Source organism: Mercenaria mercenaria, chromosome 3 (assembly GCF_021730395.1).
Source record: "Mercenaria mercenaria strain notata chromosome 3, MADL_Memer_1, whole genome shotgun sequence".
Classification (NCBI taxonomy): Eukaryota; Metazoa; Mollusca; class Bivalvia; order Venerida; family Veneridae; genus Mercenaria; species Mercenaria mercenaria.
In genome coordinates, this window is record NC_069363.1 from 8468125 (window position 1) to 8484277 (window position 16153).

Genomic DNA, 16153 nt, shown 5'->3' on the forward strand with positions numbered 1-16153 from the left:
ATCACTTACCACCCATGCTCTTTTGATTTCAAGAATTTTGATTTTAGCAAGAAAATTTTCCCTCTCCTCAAAATTTTTGACATCTTGTTCAATTCTTGCATTCTTTTGCTGTTCTTGGTTAATCCGCTCTTGAAGGTTATGAAATTCCTGCTCCAAACTCTTAGCATTTGTACGAGATTCTTTCAGTTTTTGATGGCGCTCATACATCTCTGGATCGCCAACCTAAATGAAGTAAAATGACAAATTAAGAAAGTGCCACAGCTATGAAGTGATAAATATTTTGTGTAGAACATATCCATTTTCATGCAATTTTAGTAACTGTGTGCATTTAAACAAAATTGCATCAGGTAAATTTCCCGTTTACCAGTAGTTTTTCTTTAACATTTGAAATCCACAAATGTATCTTAGTTCAAAAGTTTACGCCAGCAAAATCGAATGATTTTACTGATGTTTTAATGAAAATCTTCCAAGCAGTTTTGTTTATAGTAATTTTTTAGCTCGTCAGTGAAGAATGCTTCAGGTTTTTTTGAACCATTCTAAAGTCTGCTTCCTGCAAAACAAGTATTTGTCATATGAGATGGTATCCTTGTGACACCTTGAACTCGAACCCACAACAAGCAGTTTAGGATGTACTTTAAGCTGACATATAACTTAGGTGTTTGACCTTTCAACCTTGAAGCGTGACCCTGATCTAGTGATCTGGGCTGTGTGCTCTGCATGTTGTTTGATGCAATGATCAATTGATGCTAGTTTCATGAAAAACTTCCCCAGTGGTGAGTGGACACAGATTTAGCTGTTTGACCATGAAGTATGAAATCTTGAAAGTAGTGACCTGGATTTTTCTAATGGTCTTGATGTGATAAATAATTAAAGCTAGTTTATGAAAATGTTCCCAGTGGTTTAGAAGACGTAGAGTGGACACAAGTTAAGCTATTTGACCTCTCATGTTTTATCTAAGCTTTTGACCTGGATTGTGCTCTCTGTTCCTCATTTTGATGATGTAAACAAAAGATGCTAGTTTTTTGAAAATCTTCCAAACAGTTTAGATAAAACATAGCCGACACAATGTTAAGCTATTCGACCTGCCATTGTGGACCGTGGACTTAGTAACCTTGACTGTGTGCTCTGCTTCTTGTCTTGACAAGGTAAACAATTGGCGCAAGTTTGATGAAAACCTTCCACACAGTTAAAAAGATATGGAGCAGACACGACTGATGGATGGACCATGGAAAGAAAAGCATGATTCCAATATAAACACTCTATTCTTTGTATCTAGGTATAATATGATTAAGATTCCTTTGATATAAGTGGAGTCCTGATGAACTTTGTCTTACCCTTCTAAATCTGATGATAAATCACACATCACAAATCAGGAATTTTAAAAGTCCAACTGCACTGCAATTTGCAATCTGTATCATCGTACATACAAATCAATTTTTCACACCACATGATGATTCATCTACATAAATCTACATAAACTTGGGCAGGCAAATATATATTTTATTTACAATTTTAAATGATAATCATTTTGATTCTTACAGCTTTCTCTGTGTTTTCCAGTAATTCGGACTCACTCATCTTAGCAAAGTCAGCCACTTTTTCTTGAGGCAGAAACTGTGTAAGATTTCCTACTTGTATGTTTAGTCGACTAACCAACTCCTCAACCTGAAACGTAAATGTATGATAAATTTAATAGGATTGATTTACACAATTCACAGCCACTAATTTTCTGAATGAACACATTGTTCTAGTATTTTCTGTATCAAATTTAAATCATTGCTTATTTCTAGGGCTGTCAGTGATTGGGTCTTAGGCATATCGACGATACCGATATATCAGAAGACAGTTATCGATGATACATCGATATATCGATTATTAAGTTAGATTAACAACCTATTTGTTCATATGCATACTATATACCTTCCTGTAAATGCTGTTTTTAGTTTTATTACCTACTTTTCATATTACTGTTTGATTGTGTTGTATTTATATTTATGAAAATAAAAGAAACAAATAAAAATTAATAAAATCTTTCATTTTTATTTTGCCTTCACTTCTCTTTTGCATTTATCTAAATTTACAACTTTGTAAGCTTAGTTGTTTTTGAGGGTCTGAGTGTTTATCTGGATAGTTTTTTCTCTCTGTAAAATATCGATTTTTGAAAATGGGAATCGATAATCGATCGACAAAAACATATCGTTGATACATCGATATCGTTTCTATCGATGACAGCCCTACTTATTTCTAAATTTTTTCTACTGTTACGATTGTTTTTTTGACAGAGGCAATTTGACGGTTTTTAATTTTGGTTTATTTTTTAACTATACTTCAGTTACATACAGCAGTCAGTTAACATGTTTGACCTAGTGATTTCATGGAAGTAAATATTCTGACCAATTATCATTAAAATTGGAGCAAAAGTCTTGAGTATAAACAAGTATTTTTTTTTATTCGACCTAGTTTTTGACTCCAGATGACTCATATTCAAACTTGACCTAGATTTCATCAAGGCTATCATTCTTACCAAATTTCATGAAGATCAATTGAAAAATACAGCCTCTATCGCATTCACAAGGTTTTTCTTTGATTTGACCTAGTTTTTGACCCCAGACTATCCATATTTGAACCTGACGTAGATTTCATCAAGGCAACCAAACTGACCAAATTTTATGAAAATCCAGTGTAAAATGCAGCCCCTATTGCATACACAAGGTTTTTCCTTGATTTGACTTTGTGACCTAGTTTTTGAACCCAGATGACCCATTTTCGAACTTGGCCTAGATTTCATCAAGGTTATCATTTTGACCAAAATTCATGAGGACTAACTGAACAAGAGGACCATGATGGTCCTGAATCGCTCACCTGTCTCCACATGACCCATTTTTCATGAAGATCCACTGAAAAATATGGCTTCTAGAGAGGTCACAAGGTTTTTCTATTATTTGACCTAATGACCTAGTTTTTGAAGGCACATGACCCAGTTTTGCACTTGACCTAGATATTATCAAGGTGAACATTCTCACCAATTTTCATGAAGATCTCATGAAGAGTATGGCCTCTAGAGAGGTCACAAGGTTTTTCTATTTTTATACCTACTGACCTAGTTTTGACCACACGTGACCCAGTTTCAAACTTTATCTAGATATCATCAAGGTGAACATTCAGACAAATTTTCATGAAGATCCATTGAAAAATATGGCCTCTAGAGTGGTCAAAAGGTTTTTCTATTTTTAGACCTACTGACCTAGTTTTTGACCGCAGTTGACCCAGTTTCAAACTTGACCTAGATATCATCAAGATGAATATTCAGGCCAACTTTCATATAGATCCCATGAAAAATATGGCCTCTAGAGAGGTCACAAGGTTTTTCTATTATTTGACCTACTGACCTAGTTTTTGACGGCACGTGACCCAGTTTCGAACTTGACCTAGATATCATTAAGGTGAACATTCTGACCAATTTTCATGAAGATCCATGAAAAGTATGGCCTCTAGAGAGGTCACAAGTTTTTTCTATTTTTAGACCTACTGACCTAGTTTTTGACCGCAGTTGACCCAGTTTCGAACTTGACCTAGATATCATCAAGATGAACATTCAGACCAACTTTCATACAGATCCCATGAAAAATATGTCCTCTAGAGAGGTCACAAGGTTTTTCTATTATTTGACCTACTGACCTAGTTTTTAACGACACGTGACCCAGTTTTGAACTTGACCTAGATATCATCAAGGTGAACATTCTGACCAATTTTCATGAAGATCCATTGAAAAGTACAGCCTTTAGAGAGGTCACAAGGTTTTTCTATTTTTAGACCTACTGACCTAGTTTTTGACCGCAGTTGACCCAGTTTCGAACTTGACCTAGATATCATTAAGATGAACATTCAGACCAACTTTCATACAGATCCATTGAAAAATATGGCCTCTAGAGATGTCACAAGGTTTTTCTATTATTTGACCTACTAACCTAGGTTTTGATGGCACGTGACCCAGTTTCAAACTTGACCTAGATATCATCAAAGTAAACATTCTGACCAACTTTCATCAAGATCCATTGAAAAGTATGGCCTCTAGAGAGGTCACAAGGTTTTTCTATTTTTAGACCTACTGACCTAGTTTCCGACCGCACGTGACCCAGTTTCGAACTTGACCTAGATATCATCAAGATGAACATTCTGACCAACTTTCATAAAGATCCCATGAAAAATATGGCCTTTAGAGTGGTCGCAAGCAAAAGTTTACGGACAGACGGACGCACACACACCACGCGATCACAAAAGCTCACCTTGTCACTTTGTGACAGGTGAGCTAAAAATACAGCCTCTATCGCATACACAAGGTTTTTCTTTGATCTGACCTAGTGACCTAGTTTTTGACCCCAGATGACCCATTTTCGAACTCGGCCTAGATTTCATCAAGGTTCTCATTCTGACCAAATTTCATTAAGATCAGTTGAAAAAATACAGCCAAATACGCCTACACAAGCTAAATGTTGACAGAGGACAGACAGACGACAGACAGACGCCAGACATCGAGCGATCACAAAAACTCACCTGAGCATTGCTCAGGTGAGCTAAAAATATAAAGAACACATCTAACATTTGAGTTTGTGACCTTGACTTTTGACCAGGAACATGCGACAGTGTTTTTTAAGGCCATTTTTGGGACCGAAATTCGGCCCCATTCCCCTGTCCAGAAAGTATGTTTTTTTCCCCCTATTTCTGGAAAAAAAAAATGCCTCAAAAACCCCCCCCCAAAAAACCTTTACTTTTGACCTACCAATCCGGTTGATATGCTCTGCACTGTCTCCTTGCCATCTATCTATATGCAATGATTGAAGTCAATAACTTGAATGGTTGCAATGTTATGCTCCTCATACGAAATATGGCATACAAATTAGACCTTTGAGCTCAATTTTGACCTTGACCTTCGACTAGGGCCAGGGCTCTCGTTTGGCAAATTTTGGAGCCGAATATCGGCCCCATTTCCCCCATAAAATAGGATGTTTTTTTCCCTCCCATTACAGAAAAATTCCCCCTTGGAAAAATTTGGCGATCAGTACGCACCGTGTACCGTAAACGGCACTTTATACTTACCGCGGTGCAATCGAGACAGATTTTAGCGCATACGTAGTTTCTATTTCTGGTTCCGTAAAAATGTCAACAAACGACGAGTAAGTATGTCACATAATTCAAAATCCTACCGAAAGAAAATAACAGCGGCAAGTGCCGAGAAATGTGCTAGAATAGATCTGTTATTTCGTCAGCAAATTTTAGATACAAATGACAGCCACACATCCGTATGAGATTCTTGCTCTCCGAAAATTTCGGAAAGTCAAAAGAGGCCTTTGGATTCCGTTGATGACAGTCCTACAGTGACACCCATACAAGATTTGTCCTCGCTGAAAATTACTGAAAGTCAAAAGAGTCCTTTAGATTCTGTTGATTCACCCAGTAGTTCTGATTCAGAACCAGAGTTTGAGCAAATTATGTCGCCAACTAGTTCTTTTGTACCAGACAGGCGGCAATTTGTCTGTGATCAGTATGAACAGAGTTTTCAGTGGTTATACTACAGTGTTGCAAAAGGGGGTTATTGCTGCAAGTACTGTGAATTTGATTATGTTTCACCAACCAAATCTGAGCTTATACCCTATGTTACAGTTGGTGTTAAGCTTGGAACACACCCCACAAGGTAACTTAACAAACATGATAATTCCAAATGCCATCAGAAAGCATCAGCAGCTTATACCTCTGGGTGTAGGGAACATTCTTCAGTTTTTTCAATGCTTTGCAAACATAGTGATAAGAAGCCAAATGAAGTTGAGAATCGCCAGTATATGGAAATTTTGTTCAAATCTGCTTATTTCCTTTTGAGGAAGAGGTGGGCAATATCTGATAACCTAGAGGATTTGATTGTGAACTATCTTGCTGGAGAGTTTGAGATTTCTGTGGTAAAAAATCACTGTGAAAAATATCCAAAGCTTAAGTACACCTCCCCAGAATCAGTACAGGAAATTATAAAGTCAATTAGTTATGCATTTGAAGACACTATTCTTCAGAACCTAAGGAAAGCGAAGTGCTACTCATTAATGGCTGATGAAAGCACGGACGATGCTAACCGAGAGCAGTTTGCCATTATTGTACGCTTTGAATGGGAAGGATGTATTAGAGATGCTTTCCTAGGGATAATTAGGGTACAGTTAACAGATGCTGAAAGTCTGATGACAGCAATAGAGTTTTCTTCAGTCAAAAGGAATTGACATTAAAAAAGCAATTTTTGTTGGGTTTGACGGATGCAATGTCATGAGCGGAGAGAACAAAGGTATGCCAAAATAATAAAAATTGTTTTCAGCAAGATTTCTGTAAAATATGCTGTCGTTACTCATAAAAAATCATGGTATCTTCAGTAAATTTTCATTTTAACTGTATTATAAAATATTGTTCTGCAAATGCTAAACTAGAAAATGCTTTTGTAAAAAAGCGCATGTCTCCCCAAATGCAAAGTCCTATAGGCAAGAAGTCAATAGGGGTCAGGAGCAAAAATCAAAGAGACACTGATGGTTGGCTGCAATAGGGATCATCTACTTGGCATGTCCAATCATCCTATTAAGTTTCAACATTGTAGGTCAATTGGTTCTCAAGTTATTTCCAAAAAATGATTTTACATGAACAGGCCACTGTGACCTTGACCTTTAACAGATGACCCCAAAATCAATAGGGGTCATCTACTTTGCATGTCCAATCATCCTATAAGTTTCAACATTGTAGGTCAATTGGTTCTCAAGTTATTTCCAAAAAATGATTTTACATGAACAGGCCACTGTGACCTTGACCTTTAACAGACTGACCCCAAAATCAATAGGGGTCATCTACTCTGCATGTTCAATCATCCTATGAAGTTTCAACATTCTGGGTCAAGTGGTTCTCAAGTTATTGATCAGAACTGGTTATCAATGTTCAGGCCCCTGTGACCTTGACCTTTAACGGAGTAGCCCCAAAAACAATAGGGGTCATTTACCCTGCATGAACAATCATCCTATGAAGTTTCAACATTCTGGGTCGAGAGGTTCTCAAGTTATTGATTGGAAATGGTTTTCCATGTTCAGGCCCCTGTGGCTTTGACCTTTAACAGAGTGACCCTATAATCGTTAGGGGTCATCTACTCCGCATGACCAATCATCCTATGAAGTTTCATCATTCTGGGTCAAGTGGTTCTCAAGTTACTGACCGGAAATGGTTTTCAATGTTCAGGCCCCTGTGACCTTGACCTTTCACAGAGTGACCCCATAATCGTTAGGGGTCATCTACTCTGCATGACCAATCATCCTATTAAGTTTCAACATTCTGGGTCAAGTGGTTCTCAAGTTATTGACCGGAAATGGTTTTCAATGTTCAGGCCCCTGTGACCTTGACCTTTAATGGAGTGACCCCAAAATCGATAGGGGTCATCTACTTTGCATATACAATCATCCTATGAAGTTTCAACATTCTGGGTCAAGTGGTTCTCTAGTTATTGATCGGAAATGGTTTTCCATGTTCAGGCCCCTGTGACCTTGACCTTTGATGGAGTGACCCCAAAATCGATAGGGGTCATCTACTTTGCATATACAATCATCCTATGAAGTTTCAACATTCTGGGTCAAGTGGTTCTCTAGTTATTGATCGGAAATGGTTTTCCATGTTCAGGCCCCTGTGACCTTGACCTTTGATGGAGTGACCCCAAAATCAATAGGGGTCAATTACTCTTTATGACCAATCATCCTATGAAGTTTCAACATTCTGGGTCAAGTGGTTCTCTAGTTATTGATCGGAAATGGTTTTCAATGTTCAGGCCCCTGTGACCTTGACCTTTGACGGAGTGACCCCAAAAACAATAGGGGTCGTCTACTCCAGCAGCCCTACAACCCTATGAAGTTTGAAGGTTATAGGTCAAATGGTTCTCCAGTTATTGCTCGGAAATGAAGTGTGACGTACGGACGGACAGGGCAAAAACAATATGTCTCCTGGGGGAGACATAATGACCAATTTAGATATTATACGTTATAGATGTAATAAATATAAATAGTTAGGGGTTAACTTATAAACAGTGACATTTTATCTCGCAAAGAATTTTCTTTTTCACTTTTTTTAGGACTTCAAAGAAGGTTTCGACACGCAGTACCTCACCAAATTTACATAAGCTGTAGGAATCAAAGACTGGCCCTATGTGTGAAGCATCTAGTGAAACAGTATCCTGTTCTTGAGAATTTAGACAGTCTTCTGATTGGTATTTGGAAGCTGTTCCATTACTCACCACAGCGTTTTGCGGTATATGCTTTTTAAATTTACTACACGTATTTTATAATATCACTGTCCGTAATCAGGTTAAAATTTACTGTCTTGTAAGAAAAGAAACATCTATTTTAGCTGACTAATAAATTCTTCTGTGATGAAATAATGCACAGAAGCTGGAAAGTCACCATATGACCTATAATTGTGCTGGTGTGATATTAAACCTAACAAAATAAATGAACAAAATTGCTGACCTGTCTGTCTGGTTGCTGGACTGGGTGATCATATCTTAAAATATCTAATTTCCCATATATATAGTAATTTATGCATAATTGTTATTTGTTCAGGTATTTCAGGAAGTTCAGCAGGCATACAATGTAAGCAAGCTGCAGTTTATCAGGGCAGCAGCAGCAAGGTGGCTGTCGCATGGTAGGGCATGTCAGAGGCTTCTTGATACGGTAGATACGTTTCAGTGCTTGATTCCATTGATGCCATTTACAACAGAAAAAAGGAACCAGCAAACTTTTATTTATTGTAAGTCAGACATGCTTGTTAGGCTCAAAAGAAAACATTATTGAAACATGAAATGATTATAATATACATGTATAACCAATACTAAAGTACAAGTAACTCAAAGATAGAATTTATTTAAAGTCTTTTGGCTAACAGTCTGTGTAATTTGTTTTCAAGTTTCATTTAAAATTCTTTTTTGTAGACACAGAGCTCTGCCAGCACAGGAACAAACACCAGACATTGGAAAGTCCGCCTATCTGCTACAGCAAATGCTTAGCCATCCAGAAATGACCAGGACATTTCCATGCATGACCTACTTAATACTGCTGTCCTGTCTAATACCATCATTTACAGCCTGTGTAGAGAGAGTTTTCTCTCTTATGAATTCTCTTTGTACACCACAGAGGAGTTCCATGAAACAACAAACTCTGGACAACATTATGAGGATAGTGCATGAGGGTTCTACATCTTAGTCCCCTGAACCCCTTGAGAAAGCTCTTAACTGTTTTAATCTTAAAGACAGAAAACTGAATTTTTAACCCAAACCCTGCAAAACTTGTATTTGGACAGTACCATTAACGTTTAAAAGGTTAGATGCTTAATAAAATTGAAAAGATACTGACTGAATGGCGATCAGTGCAGATCTTTATCAGACAGTGACTGCATGGATGATGGATGTGCAGGCTGGTCAAGATCTACACTGGTCACAAAGGCAGCATGGTAATGGTTAGTACTATAAACATTGTACATTCATGTCATGATGAACACTGCATTACCATGTGCTAGAATCACAGCATATTTTTCAGAATGTCAAAGCTTTTAGTGAACATGCCAAAGTTTCAGGATAACATCAGTGTGGCATATATGCTTTGTTTGAACTTTTATTAATTTAATTCCATTGAACCTGTGGAAGGTTGTGTAACAATAGGAATTTAGTTATAACTATGTTTTCCACCAGAGGTAAGGGGAGAAGTTAAACATTCATGAGTTAGTAAAGTTGAAAAGAATGTCTGTATTTGTTACCATTTCTTCTAGCGTTCGGTATTTCTGAAATTTTTTTTCAAAATCATGCGAAATTCCCCCCTTGCATGGACCCTGGCCCCAGTCCCCAAAAGCAAACGAGAGCCCTGAGGGCTGTAACGATACATTCGAATATTCGATTTAGTCGAATACAGTTTTGTCCGAATTGTATTCGTTATTCGCCATATCTTGAACCGCATATTTACGAATATAAATAAAAACTGCATAATCCAGACTAAAATTACTTGAATTTACCTAAAACACAAGAAAGCTACCGAAAATGCTCCGTTTCATAGTGCATTTCGCATTAATTATTTGTTTTATTCATATTACCCCACCACAACAGTAGACAAATATTTTCACGACAATGATTTGATAAGTCTCGTAGGGCCGATATTTGTTGTTGGTTTACCATTAATAATATACTATAAATAATTTTCTGGGTTTGAAATCAGATTGAATTCATAATTTTTATATAATTTTAAAATATCTGATTTCAACATGTGGGAATTCCAATTTCACGACATCCAAAAACTGTCTACATAAACAAGATGTTGAGCAACGAGTAATTTAAACCGTTGAAATAGGGGACCCTCCTGCCAAATACACATCGTCAGTTTTTGGTCTTCTTAAACAGCTGACAGTTTAAGTCATCTGAATCCAAATGTCTGTAAGCTTACATGCTGTGTGTGGTTTTTTTACTTTTGAACAGTATTTATTCACAATCACAGTGTTTTGAGTACCAAGTAAGTACTATATCTTGTCAGCAGACTGTAATCTATTGTTGGAAAAGCCACATAATGTTCAGTGACCTTTTAGTATAGAAATCGTATTCATGAATAAATATTCGTAATCGTCACCCTGTATTTGTGATACATATCATATTCGCCCCTTAGTGTATTCGTTACAGCCCTACCTTTGACCTACTGACCTTGTTCATTATGCCCTGTATCTTACCACATTACCTACAGGCCAAGTTTGAAGTCAATACCTTGAATAGTTAAGTCATGCGCAAGTCATTAAATAGACGGGCAGGCAGAAGCATGCCCTATCATATAATACAACGGGCACATAACATACTAAATAGACCAAAATGAGCCTTCTTGTTTTTCTAATATATATAGAAAGCAGGCACAGCTTGAAATACTGGCACAGCTTGATAAGTTTTAAATACTGATATCCCCATATCATTTTACAAGCAATTTCAGAATAAATGTCGAGCAAGAGATACCTACTGCTTTCTGAGTAGCAGTCCTTCCATTAACACACCACCTTGTTTGCTGCCCTTCACGGTTTATTTCACGCGTAATTACCCAATTATCCCCATCTGAGTTGTATCTGAAAATTAAATATATTTCTGTTAGCATGTAAGTCAGGTCCTTTGAAACCGACAATACTGTTTTTGTCCCTGTATTGTCCATTTCATTACTGCTTTTTAATTCTCATGACATGTTATCTTTATAGTTCCTGTTAACCTGTAGCAAGAATGCAAACACTGGGTATTTTTCCAAGCAAGTAATACACTTTATTAACATGTATCTGACTTAACACATTGTTTGCAACTCATCATGTATCATAAAAATGGTCCAGTAATCGTTGGTCTGTCATATTGGCCCAAGACAGCCTGACAGGACTTACATCTACATTAATATTATTATTATACCAGATTTATATAGCGCATATTGAGCAGTGATATAATAAAAAAAACACGTTTATTAAAAGTACATTGTTCTATATTCTATCACAACCGGTATGGTTTTCCTATCAAATAAGGAAGACACTATCTAAAATAATAAATATTTAAAATAATACACCTCAAACTGTGATTTTCTCTTGAATAAAATCATTGTTTGTTGTTCAGATGCGCCCTCGTGAAATCAATTCTTTGTATCTGAACTCTGACAATGCTTTTCTTCATTGACAAATCACTGTTTTAGATAGGTTATTTCTTAAAGTAATCATAGTATGTTAAAACAGCAAACTGACACAGTAACTAAAGTGGTGTCCACTCAAAAACATAATTATCAAAATAAGATAAAGCAGTAAAATTTTAAGAGATACACTACAAACAATAATTTAAAGTGATTCTAAAGTCTTCATTTCTTGCGAAATACATAAAACTACTTACAGCTCTAGTTCAATTCTGGCTTTTGATTTGCCATATTTAATAAAATCAGTTGGACTTTGTGCGCGCCCAAGCCAGCTTGTTTTGCCTGCTAAGCCAAGACAAATCGCACAGACAATTGTTGACTTGCCAGTTCCATTTGGTCCAATTATTACATTTAGATGAGGGCCACATATAAACTCTACAGTGTCATATGTTCTGAAAGAAAAAAAGAAAATTCAAGATATTCTTCGAAGTTCATAGATTTAGACAATCAGGAAAATGGGAGAAAAAAACTCCTATAATTTGTTTAAATATGATCAATAATAATGATTATCCTAAAATGTCAGTATTTTGACAATATCTGGCTTGGGTCTCTATGGCTGGACATATACACACTGATTGTGGCCTTCTTTGATCTACCGATTACCGTATCAACCTTTCCGGCACACAGTTACCGTAAAAACTCGAATATATTACACTAGCATGTATATTACGCACCCCCGATCTTGTATCAAAATCTTGGGAAATACACTTACATTGGAATATATTACGCACCGAAAATCAGTCAGAAAACGTTTACAAACTCGAAATCGGCCATTAGCGGCATGCATAAAAACGATTTCTCGTGAAAATCGCAATTGCTGCGTAATTGGTTACAGACAACAGTGACAATATCTGACAGAAAAGTATTTGAGAACTTTCTCAAGCTGTCAACACCTTAGTACACTTTAACAGACGTAATAATTATGGGCATATCAAACGAGAAAATCGCGGCTAATTAGCATGTTTGTTTAACAATGTACGAGCCGCTGTATTGATCAGTAATAATTTGCTGGAAATAAAGAAATAACAATCTGTTTTAATTGCAATTTATTTGAGCATCCTTGAAAGATAATGATTTTAATGATCAAACACCTACAACCCGAAACTGCGAAATTTTGTATTTTGCCTATTAAATTATTAAACTGACATATTATCCAGTGCTCTGGATATGTACGATACTTATTAATTAAACTTACAAATACAAAATATTTAAACTCACAAATAAAAACAACTTTACCATATATCATCAGTGGTCCTGTTCCGTACGTGTTTTTAGACCCACCCAATAAAACGCCCTTCAAGAGGAGGTTAAAAAAGCACGGCCCAAAATGTAAACATATGACAGTTGACAAAATTGTCCGATTTTCGCCGATATTTTCGGGTTTTCAAGCTGGGAAAAAATGTTTGCTCTACCTTGATGTATATTACGCACCCCTTTGAGAAAATGAAAAAAAAAATCGTACAAAAACTGCGTAATATATTCGAGATTTTATGGTAAATGCTGAACATTTTTGTGGGATTTGAAAGCAGTTCAACTGTTTCTAAGAAGCCTGCTTACATGCAAAACTTTAAACAAATACAATTCAGGATTATGAATCTTTCCTTTTAGCCCAGTGCTTAAATCTATAGTAACAGCTTTTAAGTTGCCACAGTGCATAAGAGTGTTGACAGCTTTTGTTATGTCGGACATGTGTTTGCCTGTTTTTAGATATTATATTTAAAATGAAATTAACTTTTTACGACATTTGAAGAACCTAGGGTTCTGCCTGCAGTTGTTTTTTCTCTGTAAATCTTGCTTTTGCTGATGCATAATTGTGTAAATTTTTCATGCTGCATTTCTATCCACCTTGTGATTTTCTTACAGTCCTTGTTTTTCATGTAAGTGTATGTACTGGGTTAGCGCTGCTTACAAGGGGTCCCTTTTTTCATAATGAGATGCCTGGTCCCATTCTCATGCTGACCTCAAGTATATGGGCTGTGTGTCAGATGTTAATGAAGAGAGATATCAGCAAGAGCATCGCAATGCCGATTAATATATTCCCGAAGGTACCTTTGATAGTTAGGTTATCTGGGACCAGACAATATTACTGACAGATATTTAGCAAGGTAACTGCAGGTAAGAACATTTTTCGCTAGCATGCATAAAATAGCTCATGAACTTGACTTATAAACACCTCGTAGGTGGCGCATCTCAAATACCGCGAAATCAGTGATGACGCATGATTAGTGATGTAGAGTAACTTGTAATACAGCAGGCATGAAAAGTTGCTATTTAAAGTGAAATTATCCCAGACTCACCAGTTTCGACGCACATAACAAGCAACATGGCCGCGCTTTTTCATTCAGTAACATACGTGACTCTATTAGATGTTGCATGTGCACTAACCTTTTATGCATTGAATCATACCAATAACATCTTATTCTAAACAACTGACTGCCAGAAATCAAAAGGTAAACAACAACTAGTGTGGTCGGCCATACTCTTTCCTAACACACCTATTTCGACGCATCTTACATGATACTTGTTACGAAGCTTTTGATTGGCTTAAATATTTGTGGAATCACTGTAAGTAATGTGCTACACCATAACTGTCATGGATGCTGCAATAAAACTTGACACAAAAGCAGATGCAAGTAGATAATCAATATTAAGGCCAAATGATATAAATAAATCTGAAAACATTTTAACATTCATGAACATAAGGGGCTAAGAACATAAATAATCACTCTGCTTTTTAATACACACTGTCTGATATTTTTTCTTTCATTTTTCTGGACTGTAATGTTTACAGAGGAATTTGGCACATTTTGTTTTATACAAAACTTTAGATGAACCCAGTGTTCACAGCCTACTTGACAAGAGAAAAAAAATGAAGTGTGTAGTAATGATCTCATTGATAGATAATGCATACACCTTCCAAAACAGTGCATAAAATAGTGCGACTACATATGTCACATGGCAGTGATGTGACCTTGATAGCACCAAAGTCGGCTGCAGACGTACAACAAAATTTCCAGTAACTTTTTTAATTTAAGCTTCCACAGGAACGTTTTTAAAATGGATGAAAATTTGCATTAGTAGAAACATTAAAAATCATGTATAGGGTAAAATGTAAGTTGATAAATATCTTCAAATCCTGAACTTTCCAACTTTTTTATCGGTAAAAGTAACCATGATGTTTTCTGTCATTACACCGAGTAACTACGTCATCGGAAACCCCAAGTTAATCGAGAACGAGATCAAAACAAAAATGGCGTCGAAATAGGTGTGCGTAAAATTACGTGGTGTGACGATAGTAAGTTTACAACATCATTTATGCATGCCCTAACATATATTTGATGCCTCTTAAATACTTTCGTATTTCTAGCATATCCTCTTAAAGGTTGTCTAGGAATACAGAACTGCCGTAATCCTAAAATCGGAAGCTAGGGTTACCGAAACCTTGCCACTGCCTTAGCCAAAACTAATTCTAGGTAAACAGGAACTTGTTTAGTAATCACTAACAAGTTGCAGACAGGGCTGTTGGTTGCGAACATTGCGACTGCCTTTGATGCTAACTTAAAACATACATGTTGATCAATTATCTAAATTCTACTTTCGTTTCAAAATGTTCAATTTGTCTGGTGCGAATAATGCTAGGGACGAATGATTTTACTGACAAATTATCAAATCAGAACTTACAAAACATTTTCCAACTTTATTTTTACAATGGACCCCTCCGTATATGTTACTTCCTTTGGCGCAACAGACTTCCTCATCATTGTTTACTTGAAAGAAAAATAATAACTTCGCTGCATCATTTGGCGCGGTTATACTTCAAAAATTCACAGCAAACGAATTTATTTTCCAGTTTACTACGCGACTCTCACAATAAACTAGTGCGCTAACTATTGTCTTGCGTATGATGAGACATAGATAGATAGATAGATTTATTCGTGTAAATATATACATCATATTGACAAATTATCACACAAAATTTATATAGCACATATTATAACAAAGTTTGGTTATCATAGATATTATTGTGATTAGTGCACGATTATGACATATATAAAAACACAGGATAACCTGTGAAAGCCTTGCGGCTTATTTCCAACAGGGTCTTTGAACATATTGTCATAAGGGACAAGAGTATTTAAATAATATAAATAATAATAATAAATACAATTTCTGCAGTATTAGTGCACAAGTATGTTGTCAGTACATCGACATGCATATATTACACGAACAGAGTTATCACAATAAAAATTATATCACATAAAATCTACATTTAACTATTTAACTATTACATACTATTAAAAATAGATATAACTGGAATCCTCAGTCAACTTCATATTTAAAATCAAATGTTTTTTAACATCCTTTTTAAAAGCATATTTACTCTTTGTATTATGAATAATTTGTGGTAATTGGTTCCA

At 36.1% G+C, this 16153-nt stretch overlaps 1 protein-coding gene across 1 annotated transcript in view; it reads right to left on the reverse strand.

Moving 5' to 3' along the window:
- Positions 1–15576, reverse strand: part of LOC123525483 (structural maintenance of chromosomes protein 5-like) — an 84176-nt gene extending 68600 nt beyond the window's left edge. The window contains exons 1-5 of the mRNA XM_053537730.1: positions 15417–15576; positions 11933–12127; positions 11040–11142; positions 1540–1665; positions 10–222 (exon numbers count right to left, since the gene is read on the reverse strand). Coding sequence (XP_053393705.1) covers positions 10–222; positions 1540–1665; positions 11040–11142; positions 11933–12127; positions 15417–15496 — 717 coding nt within the window. The 5' untranslated portion in view covers positions 15497–15576. The remainder of the gene's footprint in view (positions 1–9; positions 223–1539; positions 1666–11039; positions 11143–11932; positions 12128–15416) is intronic.
- Positions 15577–16153: the final 577 nt, after the last annotated feature.